Source organism: Entelurus aequoreus, linkage group LG12, assembly GCF_033978785.1.
Source record: "Entelurus aequoreus isolate RoL-2023_Sb linkage group LG12, RoL_Eaeq_v1.1, whole genome shotgun sequence".
Taxonomy (NCBI): domain Eukaryota; kingdom Metazoa; phylum Chordata; class Actinopteri; order Syngnathiformes; family Syngnathidae; genus Entelurus; species Entelurus aequoreus.
Genome location: NC_084742.1, coordinates 27,317,402 through 27,333,812, shown reverse-complemented (window position 1 = coordinate 27,333,812; position 16,411 = coordinate 27,317,402). Strand labels below are relative to the sequence as shown.

At 40.8% G+C, this 16,411-nt stretch overlaps 1 protein-coding gene across 3 annotated transcripts in view; it reads right to left on the bottom strand.

Moving 5' to 3' along the window:
* nlgn2a (neuroligin 2a) overlaps positions 1 to 16,411 on the bottom strand; it is a 244,268-nt gene that overhangs the window by 23,011 nt on the left and 204,846 nt on the right. For all 3 annotated transcript variants that reach the window (XM_062065372.1, XM_062065373.1, XM_062065374.1), the window contains one exon: positions 1,059 to 1,244. In XM_062065372.1, coding sequence (XP_061921356.1) covers positions 1,059 to 1,244 — 186 coding nt within the window. The remainder of the gene's footprint in view (positions 1 to 1,058; positions 1,245 to 16,411) is intronic.

The following is a 16,411-nucleotide window of genomic DNA, read 5'->3' as shown; positions in this document are numbered from 1 at the left end:
ACTGTACATGACACACTCGTACGTGTTTCCACACCGTACACATTAACTGAAAGACAGGAAGTATCATGTCCATAGTCATGTGTCTACTTGGTAAACAAACACAGTACAGCACAACAATAGCACCAAGGAGAAGCCAGAGCCTCGTCGTTAGAGCTTCCTGTTAAGGAACACTTGGCCTGTCTGATGAAATACTAAATACAAGTGGACAGGACAAAATCAGTGTTCCAGCATTGTTCAGTAGCAGTTCAAAATTCCCAATAAATAACTTTAATTTAGTAAAAATATTCACCAGGGTGTGTCCATATACAACTTTTTCACTTCTGATATTATACCAATATTAATCCTGAACGATATCAGCACAAATCATAGTAGATACATACTTTTAATATTTTGTATGTTAGAAGAGGCTTGATAAGTCAAATTACGCAAATAAAAACTCAGACTTGTGTGCTTATTGGAAGACAGTTAGATCTTTACCTGCTCAGTGGCCTTCTGGTTAGAGTGTCAACCCTGGGCCCTGAGATCGGTAGGTTGTGAGTTCAAACCCCGGCCGAGTCATACCAAAGACTATAAAAATGGGACCCGTTGCCTCCCTGATTGGCACTCAGCATCAAGGTTTGGTATTGAGTGCGGCCACTGCTGCTGCTCACTGCTCCCCTCATCTCCCACGGGGTGGAACAAGGGGATGGGTCAAATGCAGAGGGTAATTTCACCAACACCTAGTGTGTGTGTGACTATCAGTGGTACTTCAACTTTTAACTTAACTGGCTGTCCAGCTTTGCATAAGTAAACACGCTGCATGACTGCTTTTATTGGAGCTGCAGATTTTAGATATATTTTTTTTCTTCGGCTGATATGGGACCGATATCTCACATCAATATCGTATCCGGACACCCCTAATATTCAGCCTGTCCAAACTGTTGCACTTTCATAATAACAAACCTTGCAAACTATTATTATTTCTTGAGAGAACTGCATGAGATATACATAACTAACAAACTAGTAGGACTAACAATGACTAATATTTGCATTAACACAGTTTGTTTCACAGCATTTACCCTCTGAGTGGTGGGACAGGATGAGGAGGTTGACGCAAGACGCCCCAGCTCCCGACCCAAAGATGGTGATCCTCTCCGGGTCTCCTCCGAAGTGGCCGATGTTCTCGTTGAGCCAGCGCAGCGCCTGAATCTGGTCCAGGAGGCCATAATTGCCTTTGGCCGACTGGTCGCCGGTGCTGAGAAAACCTGCAACGAGGAGACAAATGCAAGAGGAGATCAGTGTGGACAGATAATCACTGCTTTGTTTGGGAAAGTTTCCCCATGTAAATAAACTCGGTGACATTTGGCTTGATGATTATGTATATCTTCGATTGTTCCCCTAAAGAAGGGAATATTTTCCAGTTAAACCTCCATTAATGGAAGTCTTTGGGTTGCTAATGGGACTCCTCATTTGGGCTTTAATAAAAACAGGAAAGGTCATCCATTAAATCCAGAGAGTGAAGGCCAAGTACTGGCATGCAGTGATTATTGGCACTCATTTAAAGTTAGCACAAACTATTTAAAGCTGATCCATCGATCACATTTTACCCATTAAATACGGAATTAAAAAAAATGCAAGTGGACATAAAACATACACTTTAATAAATGATAGAATTACAGCTGATTTTTTTTAACCACAAGAATATGTAGAAATATGGGGAAATAACTACAAAAGTACACTTCATTCATTAATGGTGTTACAAACAAGATCAGTTAGAATAATACATAATGTTGGATATAGAGAACATACAAACCCTTTATTTATTGAATCAAAAATACTGAAATTTCACGACATAGTGAATTTGCAAACAGCTAAAATTATACACAAAGCAAACTATAATCTGCTACCCAAGAATATACAACAATTCTTCTCAAAAAAAGAGGAGGAATATAATCTTAGAGAAAAATGTAATTTAAAACATTTGTATGCACGTACAACACTCAAGACCTTCAGTATATCAGTATGTGGAATTAAATTATGGAATGGATTAAGCAAAGAAATCAAACAATGTACTAATATAATCCACTTCAAGAAACTCTTCAAACTTAAAGTGTTTACAAAGTACAAAGAAGAAGAACCATGATAAACATTCTGAATTTATTTCACCCATCCATCCATTCATTTTCAAAATAATCTTACTCATCTCACCCAATGAAATGTAATTTATTTCACCGAGTATTATTATTATTTTTTTTTTGTGATTACTTATGGAGTATATTGTGAATAAATTGACAACAGGAAGTGAACAAAAGTTTTAGCAACTGTTATGTAAAAGAAAAGGGGTAGGATTAAATAAGCTCTGCTTTTTCCTACTCCTTTTCAAACATGTTGAAAAGAGAAACTGGAAATTGTGATGTATCATGTTGTATGCTTGCATGTTCGAAATAAACTCAAACTCAAACTTAACAAAGGACATGGGGTTAATTGAAAGTAGACAATAATTGGGAAGAGAGGCTGTGTATTTGTTTCTATAATAACTGTGTTATTGCTATTATTACATACATTTTAAAACTCAATTTATAATTTATAATCATGATTTGGAGAGTGCGAGAAAGTGCAAAGTATCTCTCTTGAACCACATCGGCCTCTTCTATTTAAGGTTTGCGTGTAGTAAAATACGTGCAAACTTGACAGCGCACGCAAAGTTGATCTACTAAGCTTGTGCACAGATCATTACATCACTTAAATGAGTAAAATATGACATACAAGTTGAACACAATAGTCATTTGAATACTTCAATAATTTGGATACAACTAAAATTCCCACCAGAATTTTGAATGGGCCTGCTATACGTGTTGTGAACCTCCAGATTTGCTGCCTTGTGGGATAATTCCTTACCTTGAACATTTTTTAAAGGCACATTTGAATAATGCTGATAGTTAGTATGCTAATAGTGAGTATGCTAACCATAAATACCAAAGTAAGTGTCAATGCAGTTTTACAGTGTCTTTACATCATGCCATGTATATATTTTCATTAAGAGACGAGTAAATTAGCTAAAATGCTAACATGATAACAATATTTGGCTCATAAGTGTATACCTAAAAAAATAGCTAAAAAAGTTAACATTGTAATGTTAGCATGCTAGCAAATAAATAGTTAGCATTGTTGCGCCAGGTATCAAAATCTATTATTTTTAGGTTTAAACCTAAAAATAATGAGTGAAATACTAGTATTCATTGTCATCATGCCAATAGGGGAACAAATAGCATACTTTTCAGATGGTGCTAAGCAACGAAATACATGCTTTATAGATTCATACCAACAAAATGTGTTAAAAGGCTAGCAAAAATGTTAGCAATTCAACGTTAGCATAGTAACATGCAAACACGTATCTAATTGTGCGTATGACAAGTGAAACTATTTTATTAACAGTGTTCGTTTGATTTTAATTTTAAGTTATTTAAAACATTTTTAATAATGATCGTATTTTCTGATTTTTATTTAAAATATAATTCTATATTTTTATTTTTGCCTTCTTTTAATTTTCTGCAAAGCAATTTGAAATGCCTTGTGTAAGAATTACGCTGTATAAATAAATTTGCATTGCCTTGCCTAACATTCAGCATACATAATATGGCGCCAAGTATCAAAATATGAGTTATTTAGGATTAAACGTACAAATTTAGCCAAAATGCTACCTGCGAGATGGCGCTAAGTAACAAAATCAATGCTTTATAGAATCATCCCAACAAATTTAGCTGAAATGCTAGCAAAAACCTGAGCATTTTAACTTTAGCATGCTAACAAAGGAAGATAATGGCGCCAAATATCAACAGCTATAATTTAATAGGTTTGTATCCACAGAATTTTCTAAAATGCTAACAGAATTGTTAGCATTTTAACATTAGCACATTAACAAATAAGTGGTTAAAATACTTGCAAGATGATGCTAAGTATCAAAATACATGCTTTACAGGTTTATATCAACAGCATTTGCCAAGCTAGCAAAAATGTTAGAATGCTAACAAAAAAGAAGTTATCATATTTAGAAGATGGCACCAAGTAAGTACATTCATAAATTGCTAAAATGCTAGCATCAAATGTTGGCATGCTAACGTTGGCGTGCACCCATTCACTTCTGGTTTGAATGAGTTTGCTTGTTATGCAAGCAGGCCCATAATTAAACTACAAAATGAATTTCCCAATAAGAAATAAAATCCATAGCAAACTGTCATAATGATTACAGCGTTACCAGCAGCGATACCATTTTTTGAGCATCTATAGTATTTTAAGCACATAACTCACACAATTCAAGCACAAAGTCATTATTCATACACAGTTCTACCAAGTCATATTCCTTGTGTGTCAAACAACTTGGCCAATAAAGCTGATTTTGATGGTGGTGATTTTAGACTAGCAACTGTGTTACAACTGTGTTTTGCTAGTTAATCCTCCATGCGAGAGGCTTGAGTCAAAATAAGTTTGTGTGTAAAGACTGCTTGTGTTATAATGTTCAGAATTCCGATGTTTGTGAATGCACCTCGCGCAAGTGTAATTAAGGAAGTATTACCGTATTTTCCGGACTACAAGCCGCTACTTCCCGCGCTTTGGACTCTGCGGCTTTTAAAACAGTGTGGCTAATCTATGGGTTTTTTATGTGTAATTGTTTGTGCTATGGTACCATCTTTTCGACGAGTTCCCTTACTGCAGGTGCTGCGGGTTGAACATGTACTTCATGATTCGTGCCTTGAACCTGATGAATAAGTTCTGTTTCGTTTACTATTAGTCCATAGCGTTTCTGCTCGAAAGGATTCTTCATTCATCACTCCAAGCAATGTTTGTATGTTATACAAAATCAGTAAAACAAGTCATACTTACTAAACCGTCCCATGTGTGATGTCTGTAGGAGGGTTTTCATGCATATTTGTAAGTGATATCGTAATGTAATCAAGTTAGCGTCGTTAGCATTAGCGAATATGCTAACAGGTTTTACAAGCGTCCGTGTTGTTATCATTAACTTACAATGGATTTCTTTTTGTATTGTTCCAGTTTCGTAAATTCACCAAAACGCCACGGTGGAGTTATTGAGTCTGTTCACCTGATTGGAGAGCTAGCTTAGGCAGCTAGTGGGTACATGATAATGACTTCTTTTTTGTTTGATCAGCCATTTTACTGCCGTGTTACAGACACAGTTTGGAAACAATTAAGGTTTGTAAATAAACATTTACAAAACCTCTTGTACCAGTATTTATCTGCAGCTTATAGTCTGATGCGGCTAATATATGTAAAAATATTAATTTCTTCTAAAATTTGGTGGGTGCGGCCCAAACACCGGTGCGGTCTATAGCCTGAAAAATACGGTTGATTAGGATAGGACTTTATTGTCATTGCACAAGTACAACAAAACTATGTTTTCAGCACAAACCCGTTCAAGATTAGACAAACAAACAGTGTACAGGGTTACAGAACAGGAACGCTGATGGGTCGCCAAAGGCACCCGTAAAAGATAAGAAAAATGATGTCAATTAGTAGCCACTATTAATGAAACAGACCAATTCGGAACGTAACCAGTATTGCTAAATATTCCTACTGAAAAGAGGCCCTTACGCGTTATTATGACTCTTGCACTTACACAATAAAAAGCCTTCATTGAACAGTGCAAGGGTACGCAAATGCTGCTGGTTCACCCAGCAATATTCTGGGGTATTTCTACAATATAATATATAACATCATGTAGAGCGAGCGTATAACAGCAGCGGTTCACTTCAGCCATTCTTCACCCAAGCGCACGCTCTCTAATCTTACAAGACGTTTGGACAAAAGTGATGAGGAACGTGTGCAAGATGAAAGTGTGGCATGAATGCTCTTTTAAATGTCTGCGGCGAGGAGAGAGAGGAGGATAGTGGGTGTTCTGTCAGGCCCAGATTGGGGAACACTGTTTCATCTGGCTCCAAGACACCAAGGGTCGGAGTGTGCGCGCACACACACACACACACACACACACACACACACACACACACACACACACACACACACACACACACACACACACACACACACACACACACACACACACACACACGCACACACACACACGCACACACACACACACACACACACACACACACGCACACACACACACATTCTTGTATTTGTTACCTTCTTGAGACCTCCGAAAAATGCCTACCTCTTTAGGACCACCCTTTCTAGATATATAAAAAAGTGTATTAACAAAATTAATTATATATACATACTATGCAAATATTAAAATTAATTATATATACATACTATGCTCCTCTCTGAGCTGCCACCTTACCGTGGTAGAGGAGTTTGCGTGTCCCAATGATCCTAGGAGCTATGTTGTCCGGGGGCTTCCATGCCCCCTGGTAGGGTCTCCCAAGACAAACAGGTCCTAGGTGAGGGATCAGACAAAGAGCAGCTCGAAGACTTCTATGGAAATACAAGAACCGAGACTCAGATTTCCCTCGCCCGGACGCGGGTCACCGGGGTCCCCCTCTGGAGCCAGGCCCGGAGTTGGGGCACGACGGCGAGCGCCTGGTGGCCGGGCCTGTCCCCATGGGGCCGGGCCAGGCACAGCCCGAAGAGGCAACGTGGGTCCCCCCTCCAATGGGCTCACCACCCATAGCAGGGGCCATAGAGGTCGGGTGCAATGTGAGCTGGGCGGAAGCCGAAGGCAGGGCACTTGGCGGTCCGATCCTCGGCTACAGAAGCTAGCTCTTGGGACGTGGAACGTCACCTCGCTGGGGGGGAAGGAGCCTGAGCTAGTGCGCGAGGTGGAGAAGTTCCGGCTAGATATAGTCGGACTCACTTCGACGCACAGCAAGGGCTCCGGAACCAGTTCTCTCGAGAGGGGATGGACTCTCTTCCACTCTGGCGTTGCCGGCAGTGAGAGGCGACGGGCTGGGGTGGCAATTCTTGTTGCCCCCCGGCTCAGAACCTGCATGTTGGAGTTCAACCCGGTGGACGAGAGGGTAGCTTCCCTCCGCCTTCGGGTGGGGGGACGGGTCCTGACTGTTGTTTGCGCTTACGCGCCAAACAGCAGCTCAGAGTACCCACCCTTTTTGGATTCACTCGAGGGAGTACTTGAGGGTGCTCCCCCGGGTGATTCCCTCGTTCTACTGGGGGACTTCAATGCTCATATTGGCAACGACAGTGAAACTTGGAGAGGCGTGATTGGTAAGAATGGCCGCCCGGATCTGAACCCGAGTGGTGTTTTGTTATTGGACTTTTGTGCCCGTCACGGATTGTCCATAACGAACACCATGTTCAAGCATAAGGGTGTCCATATGTGCACTTGGCACCAGGACACCCTGGGCCGCAGTTCCATGATCGACTTTGTAGTTGTGTCATCGGATTTGCGGCCTCATGTTTTGGACACTCGGGTAAAGAGAGGGGCGGAGCTTTCTACCGATCACCACCTGGTGGTGAGTTGGCTGCGATGGTGGGGGAGTATGCCGGACAGACCTGGCAGGCCCAAACGCATTGTGAGGGTTTGCTGGGAACGTCTGGCAGAGTCTCCTGTCAGAGAGAGTTTCAATTCCCACCTCCGGAAGAACTTTGAACATGTCACAAGGGAGGTGCTGGACATTGAGTCCGAGTGGACCATGTTCCGCACCTCTATTGTTGAGGCGGCTGATTGGAGCTGTGGCCGCAAGGTAGTTGGTGCCTGTCGTGGCGGGATTTCCTAGTACCCGTTGGTGGACACCGGCGGTGAGGGATGCCGTCAAGCTGAAGAAGGAGTCCTATCGGGTTCTTTTGGCTCACAGGACTCCTGAGGCAGCGGACAGGTACCGACAGGCCAAGCGGTGTGCGGCTTCAGCGGTCGCGGAGGCCAAAACTCGGACATGGGAGGAGTTCGGGGAAGCCATGGAAAACGACTTCCGGACAGCTTCGAAGCGATTCTGGACCACCATCCGCCGCCTCAGGAAGGGGAAGCAGTGCACTATCAACACCGTGTATGGTGAGGATGGTGTTCTGCTGACCTCGACTGCGGATGTTGTGGATCGGTGGAGGGAATACTTCGAAGACCTCCTCAATCCCACCAACACGTCTTCCTATGAGGAAGCAGTGCCTGGGGAATCTGTGGTGGGCTCTCCTATTTCTGGGGCTGAAGTTGCTGAGGTAGTTAAAAATCTCCTCGGTGGCAAGGCCCCGGGGGTGGATGAGAGCCGCCCGGAGTTCCTTAAGGCTCTGGATGCTGTGGGGCTGTCTTGGTTGACAAGACTCTGCAGCATCGCGTGGACATCGGGGGCGGTACCTCTGGATTGGCAGACCGGGGTGGTGGTTCCTCTCTTTAAGAAGGGTGGGTGTGTTCTAACTATCGTGGGATCACACTCCTCAGCCTTCCCGGTAAGGTCTATTCAGGTGTGCTGGAGAGGAGGCTACGCCGGATAGTCAAACCTCGGATTCAGGAGGAACAGTGTGGTTTTCGTCCTGGTCGTGGAACTGTGGACCAGCTCTATACTCTCGGCAGGGTCCTTGAGGGTGCATGGGAGTTTGCCCAACCAGTCTACATGTGTTTTGTGGACTTGGAGAAGGCATTCGACCGTGTCCCTCGGGAAGTCCTGTGGGGAGTGCTCAGAGAGTATGGGGTATCGGACTGTCTGATTGTGGCGGTCCGCTCCCTGTATGATCAGTGTCAGAGCTCGGTCCGCATTGCCGGCAGTAAGTCGGACACGTTTCCAGTGAGGGTTGGACTCCGCCAAGGCTGCCCTTTGTCACCGATTCTGTTCATAACTTTTATGGACAGAATTTCTAGGCGCAGTCAAGGCGTTGAGGGGATCCGGTTTGGTGGCTGCAGGATTAGGTCTCTGCTTTTTGCAGATGATGTGGTCCTGATGGCTTCATCTGGCCAGGATCTTCAGCTCTCACTGGATCGGTTCGCAGCTGAGTGTGAAGCGACTGGGATGAGAATCAGCACCTCCAAGTCCGAGTCCATGGTTCTCGCCCGGAAAAGGGTGGAGTGCCATCTCCGGGTTGGGGAGGAGATCTTGCCCCAAGTGGAGGAGTTCAAGTACCTCGGAGTCTTGTTCATGAGTGAGGGAAGAGTGGATCGTGAGATCGACAGGCGGATCGGTGCGGCGTCTTCAGTAATGCGGACGCTGTATCGGTCTATTGTGGTGAAGAAGGAGCTGAGCCGCAAGGCAAAGCTCTCAATCTACCGGTCGATCTACGTTCCCATCCTCACCTATGGTCATGAGCTTTGGGTTATGACCGAAAGGACAAGATCACGGGTACAAGCGGCCGAAATGAGTTTCCTCCGCCGGGTGGCGGGGCTCTCCCTTAGAGATAGGGTGAGAAGCTCTGTCATCCGGGAGGAGCTCAAAGTAAAGCCACTGCTCCTCCACATCGAGAGGAGCCAGATGAGGTGGTTCGGGCATCTGGTCAGGATGCCACCCGAACGCCTCCCTAGGGAGGTGTTTAGGGCACGTCCGACCGGTAAGAGGCCACGGGGAAGACCCAGGACACGTTGGGAAGACTATGTCTCCCGGCTGGCCTGGGAACGCCTCGGGATCCCCCGGGAAGAGCTGGACGAAGTGGCTGGGGAGAGGGAAGTCTGGGCTTCCCTGCTTAGGCTGCTGCCCCCGCGACCCGACCTCGGATAAGCGGAGGAAGATGGATGGATGGATGGATGCAAATATAAAAAAGCTCAAGTTTGAATTTCACAAGAAAAAATGTCACAATTTCCCCAAAAAAACTTTTGGCAGTGTTATAATAAATGTCGTAATTTTACTCAACGCAAGTCAAAACTTCACAGGAAAAAAAGAACATTTGTGCAATATTATGAAAACAGTTGGAATTTTACACAATAACAGTCGCTATTTTACAAGAAAAGCTTAAAATGTTGGCAATTTTATGAAAAGAGTCGTAATTTTATTCGACAAAAGTCACAATTTTATAAGAACACTTTAAAAATGTTGGCAATATTATAGTAATAAGTCATCATTTTACTCCAAAAATGTCACTGTTTTACAGGAACAAGAAAAAAATTGGCAATATTGTGACAAAAGTCAGAATTTTATATGACAAATGTCACCATTTTGCATTAAAAAGTAATAATTTTACATAAAAAAGTAATAATTTTACATAAAAAAGTAATAATTTTACATAAAAAAGTAATAATTTTACGAGAAAATATTGTAATATTACAGAAACAGAAAGAGCACGAGAAATTGTTCCTAATTTTATAAGAAAAAAGCCGACACGTGAGAAAAAGACTGCTTTTAGTTATTTTTTGTTTGTAATTGGTTTTTAATCTTCATTATTTACTTCAAGTTATTACAGTATGTCTGTAAATACATTTTTATTTATTTGTTTTAATTAGTTTTGGCCAAATTTCTTACACACACTTGTTATTACATATGTTGACCAGAGGGGGAGCACTTTTAAAACCGACACTCGGTCAATTTGAAAAATCCCTCCTTTTTGGGACCACCCTAATTTTGATAGATTTCACCACCAGGGGTGCAAATGAGACATTCTCTATTAGACGCAATGGTTTTACGTATTGGGACCTTGACTTTGGTCCTAATTTGTTAACCGGTCCTCATATGTAAGGTACTTTTCCTTGTTGATGTCTCAAGAAGGGAAGAAATACAAGGACACACACACACACACACTCTCACACACACACACACACACCGATCAAAGGATCTATCTCCAATACGATGCAAATACACTTCTGCCTTTTAAACGTTTGCACTTTTGAACGCAAACATGCTGTGTGGACATTTTTTCTTGCTCTTGCGCACTGACAATAAACAACCTCATAAAACTCAACTACAAACAAGCTATGGCAAAAATGACGTCGTATTGTGACCTGCAAAATATAAAATGATTCTATACATTTAAATGTAAGAATGGCAAAAATCAACCACAAAGAAAAGAATGTAAAAAGTGTACATTTCTATGGCAGCAAGCGTGTGTACTCTCAATGGAGTTCCTTTCAAGCTTTGTCGATCTGCTGCCTCTCCTACGTGTGCGCGTGTGTGTGTTACATCAATGTGCTCTCTATATTGTTTTCATGCCTTCTAAAGCTATGCGTGTCATAATGCATACATGAGAAAGCAGGCCAGCTCCCAACAGAGCCTGCTTATGCATGTGTTAAACATGCAATGGTAATGCAACTGCTGCAAGCATTCTCACATTGGATCAGTCCGTATGTATCGTCACTTTCGCTGACTCTTAGATAGATAGATAGATAGTACTTTATTGATTCCTTCAGGAGAGTTCCCTCAGGAAAATAAAAATTCCAGCAACAGTGTACAGAATTGAGATCTAAAAAGATTTAGAGATTTAAAAAGTAAAACGTAAATAATGGGGGTGTAAATGGAAATAAAATAGAAAATATAACAATAAGAACAAAACTAAATCGGCCCTAGTGTGTGAATGTGAGTGTGAATGTTGTCTGTCTGTCTGAGTTGGCCTTGTGATGAGGTGGCGACTTGTCCAGGGTGTACCCCGCCTTCCGCCCGAATGCAGCTGAGATAGGCTCCAGCACCCCCGGTAGAAAATGGATGGATAAAAATATTATAGCAAAAATAAGAATATAACAAGAGAAACTATGCAGTAGTGACCATGTTATGAAAATTAATTGCACTGTTAATTGCAGTGTTTTTTGTTGCAGTTTATTTCAGTATGGTTATTGTTTTGCATCCCCTGTCATCCTAGTAGTAAAAAGAATAATACACATTATAGACTGCTATTCTCCGGGATAGCTTCCTCTGTAGCTTAGCTTTATTTACTCGAGAGTAACTTGTAGCTTAGCTTACTACATTTTCCAAGTAGCTTGCCCATCACTGTCAGAGGGCAATGACATGTAAACACCTCTTTTGTAGATCATTAATGCTAATCTGTTTAAATTCCAACATAAAGCAACTTTAAGGTTGCATGCTTGAATTCTACTGAACAATGCTTGAAATTCTGGTATTGTGTCTCAGCGTGCAGGTGTACCAATTAAAGTGGGCACTATTGTTGAATGGCGTGTAGGAGCTAAACGTGGACTGTTGCTATTGCGCTACATTCTAGAAAAACACTGCAATACTTCAAACAGAGCTGGCCAACATACTACCAGCCCTCCTCTTTATCCTCCTAACACTGGGTTGAAATTTAGCTGAGCTTGGAGATTGTTCAGCTTGCTGCCATTCACGTTTTTTTTTTTTTTTTTTTTGCATTGATGTTGCTTTACAATGACAATTGTATTTATTGGTTTGCAACACATGAGAATGATCAGGCTGCCCTTTCAAAATAAGAGGGACAAAACCTTTAATGGGCACTGTCATTAAAATATGCAAATTACGCAACATAATTTACTCATCAAGAGATAGCAAATGAAAACTTTGAAGGGGATTGTTGGATAAGGCCACTCAAAATATTTTTCATGTACATCATTGTCCTCTTTAAAAAACTTTCTTGGTTGTCCTTCAAATATCCTCTCCCAGGAGACACACCAACACAGTAATTAATTTGCATGTATTGCCATTAATAACATTCTGCTTAATTACGCATACACACCCACGTTTTTAAGCCAAAAAACAACAATTTCTACTTGTATTTTAGAGTAAAAAACCAACTATATATATATATATATATATATATATATATATATATATATATATATATATATATATATATATATATATATATATATATATATATATATATATATATATGACCGCCATAACCACAACACCAGGGTGAGTTCCACAAACCACGTTAAACCCAGATTCCGATCTAACAAAGGTCTAAACTCATTCTCCTTCTATGCCACATCAATATGGAATGCACTCCCAACAGGTGTTAAAGAAAGTGCATGTCGATCCTCCTTCAAAACCGCACTAAAACAACACCTCCAGGCAACTTCAACCCTTGACTAACACCCTCTCCCCTCCACACCCCACCTCCCCAGATTGTAAATAACCAAATGTAAATAATCAAATGTATTTCTAATGTATATACTTGTTCTTATGCTATCTGAACTCACTATGTTCTCTGCTCGCTGTACATATCCTACCAAGTCAGACCTACACTGTTTCTATGCCCATTTCTCTGATGATGCAATTGTTGATGACTGAAGTGCTGATATCAACCAAACCCTCCTCATCCCACCCCCCGGATTTTAAATAATGTAAATAATTCAATGTATATTCTCTGATTATTAATTTGTGTGATGACTGTATTATGATGATGGTATATATTTGTACCATGAATTGATTTACGTGGAACCCGACTTAAACAAGTTGAAAAACTTATTCGGGTGTTACCATTTAGTGGTCAATTGTACAATATATATATATATATATATATATATATATATATATATATATATATATATATATATATATATATATATATATATATATATATATATATATATATACACACAAATATCAAACAGCTAAAATGCGCCAAACATAGTGTGGAGAGAGTGTTTAGCATTTTATGCATTGCAGGGCATTTAAATGGGTGTGACTTCGAATTATGTGTTGTTAGTAGGGATGATGTTCGAAACCGGTTCTCCCGGTTGTTTGATAAGAAAAGAACCGATTCCATGGACTCAAATCTCTTTTTGAGAACCGGTTCCCGTTATCGAGGCCACTATAGTAAAGAAAAAGAGTTGGTTCTTTATTCGAATCCCTGGGAACGAATCCCGACCCACAGGAAATGCCCTGTGGAACGTCCCAGGAAATGACGTAGCTCAGTCATTAGGCGGCAGATACAGAAGCAGCAACAACAATGGACCGTAAAAAATGCCTCAAGGCATGGCTTCATTTTACAAAAAAATACGACAAGGAAACGGCTATCTGCAATTATTGCCAGGCTTCGCTTTCATGTAAGGGGGGAAGTACAACAAGCATGATGAAACATGTTCAGGCCGTACATAACCTGAAGGTTGGAGAAAGGTGTCGTGGAGAAGCAGCGACAAGAGATGACGAATCAAACCCCTCTTCCTCTGCTTCAACCTGCAGCGCCAATTCCAGTGATAGTGCTGGTGAGTAACTAATGTTAACTGTTGCCGGTTAATTTCCATATCTGCTCACTCGTAGCCTTTAGGCTAAAATAAGGTTACCTCTTATGTCAATCAGGACTGCAGTAATGTCAGCTAGACTAACATTACCTAAGCATAGTCAGTGGCTAACAGTAACGATAACGTTAGCCTTTTTGTATGTGTCTGATAACGTTAACGGTATCTTGTAGCTTACACCACTCCAGAGTTTGCAGGTCTGTCTAATAAACTAGTGCTTTCTTTCTTTCTTTCTTTAGTTTATTTCGTACATGAACACACTTACAGCATCACACATCACAGTTTCATATAATTTCACTTTACATCATGTCCGAAAAGGAGTAGGAAGAAGTAAAGCTTATTTAATCCTACCCCTTTCCCACTTCAGAGCGTTTACAAATATATACATCATTTACTGACCTTTTTATAATGAAATAACATCTGTGAATTAGTATACACAACAGTTTTGTAATATGTAATTAATTAATTTAGTCATTATTAATATACTGAGATGAAGAATATCTTATTTTCAATAAGGTTGAAAGTATTTCTCATAATTCTTCTTTGTACTTTGTAAGCACTATTAATTTGAACAACCTCTTAAAGTGGATCATATCAGTACAATGTTTAACTTCATTACTTAAACCATTCCATCATTTAATTCCACATACTGATATGCTAAGGACTTAATAACAGACACCCTAGTCTTCAGATTCAGCTAATTTCCCCTCTAATTCTATGCTGCGTCTCTCCCTCATTTTCCATCCAGGACAAGGACGTGCAGTCATTCCTGGAGGAGGCCACACTGGTGGACCCCAGAAGGATGTTCCAATAGCAGCAGAAGGACACTTTTTGGAGAGCTGTATTATTTTCAGTTTTGTGCCCAAGGGACTGATTTTATTTAACACTATATTATTATTTATACACCTATAGTTATCACAGAGACAGGTTGTTTTTGTGTTACTGTATATATTTGTTTTTCTGAAAAATCCCACTTAATATACTTTGGGTAACAACAGTCAATATTTATTTTTTTATTTTATTTTTTTAGGGGGGTAACAACAGTCAATATGTATTTATTTATTTAATTTAATTTTTTTCTTATGAAATAAAAGTGAGCTTTTGTTAAACCAAATATTGTGTGTTTTTTTCCATATACAACAACCTATCTGGATTCGATAAAAGAATCGATAAGGAATCAGTTCGATAAGAGGATTCGATAATGGGCTCGAACTCGATAATTTCTTATCAAACATCTTCCCAGTTGTTAGTTAAGTGAGAATACTGTTATGTCTTGACCCGTGGGCTGTAGTTTGGATGGATACCCCTGACTTAGACCTACTAAGCTACTGTATTTTAATGTTGGTCCTTATGGTGGTACTTGGAGGGCCAAGTTTCACTTGGTGAAAAAAGTTTGAGAACCACTGCATTCAACAATTCATGTGTGCATAAAAAGACATTAGCCATTCCAGCATATTTTCAATGGATTTTGTGTTTCTGTCCAAACCAAATTGTAAGACATTAAAAGCAGACAAAATAATGCAACATTTTCTTAGAAATTAGTCAGACATGCGAGTCCAATCATTTCGTAATAATTTACGAAAAAAACAAACCATTGAGTTAAAACAAGCGTGGACTATTCATCGTATAAGAATACCAAAAAAGATGAGTAACCATGCTGCTAGACTGTTATTAAAGTACATTAACTTGTACAGTTTTTCATTCAAGTCTGAGCAAGATGGTTTTCACTACGGTTCTCCTTGACCTTCACAATTAAACTGTATGTTCTCCTAAATAAATGGCCGCATTACGTAAGCCTGACAAATGAAGTCTCCGGCGTGTTCTCAAGTTCAAGGACAAAGCAAAGCTAACAAAGGTGTCGTCTTCTGATGCTTCGTACAGGAACAATGGGGCCGAGCAGCGAGCAATTTGTGGGGCACAAAGCGAGAGCACTTGTCGAGACATCTTTTACAGCAATCTATCTATTACCTCACCCTTTCTCTGTGAGGAAATAGACCATGCCTGAATGGTTCTGTGAAGCCATGTTTCCACAAAGCGCCACGCCTCACTTCAGCTCGTCAGTGTACGGTCGGGAGCAGATAAAAGCGGAGCTCGGGCTATAAATCGCTTGCTTTCTCTGTAAAGGATATTAAATGCATTGTCGAGCTGTAAACATGAGCTCAAGCGCGATCGATCGGCAGCTTGTCGCCAAAAGGGAGAACAAGAAATCAGAGGAGAGGCGGCAGGACGACCCGGGATGACTGCCTGTAACGACCACCACCTTTAAGCATTTGATGTGAACGCAATAAATGGAATGGGCCACAGAACAAATAAATGCATGAAACACTGTGAGGACACGCAATAACAACATAGAAAGAAACGTGTGTAGCAAGTTGATGAACATTT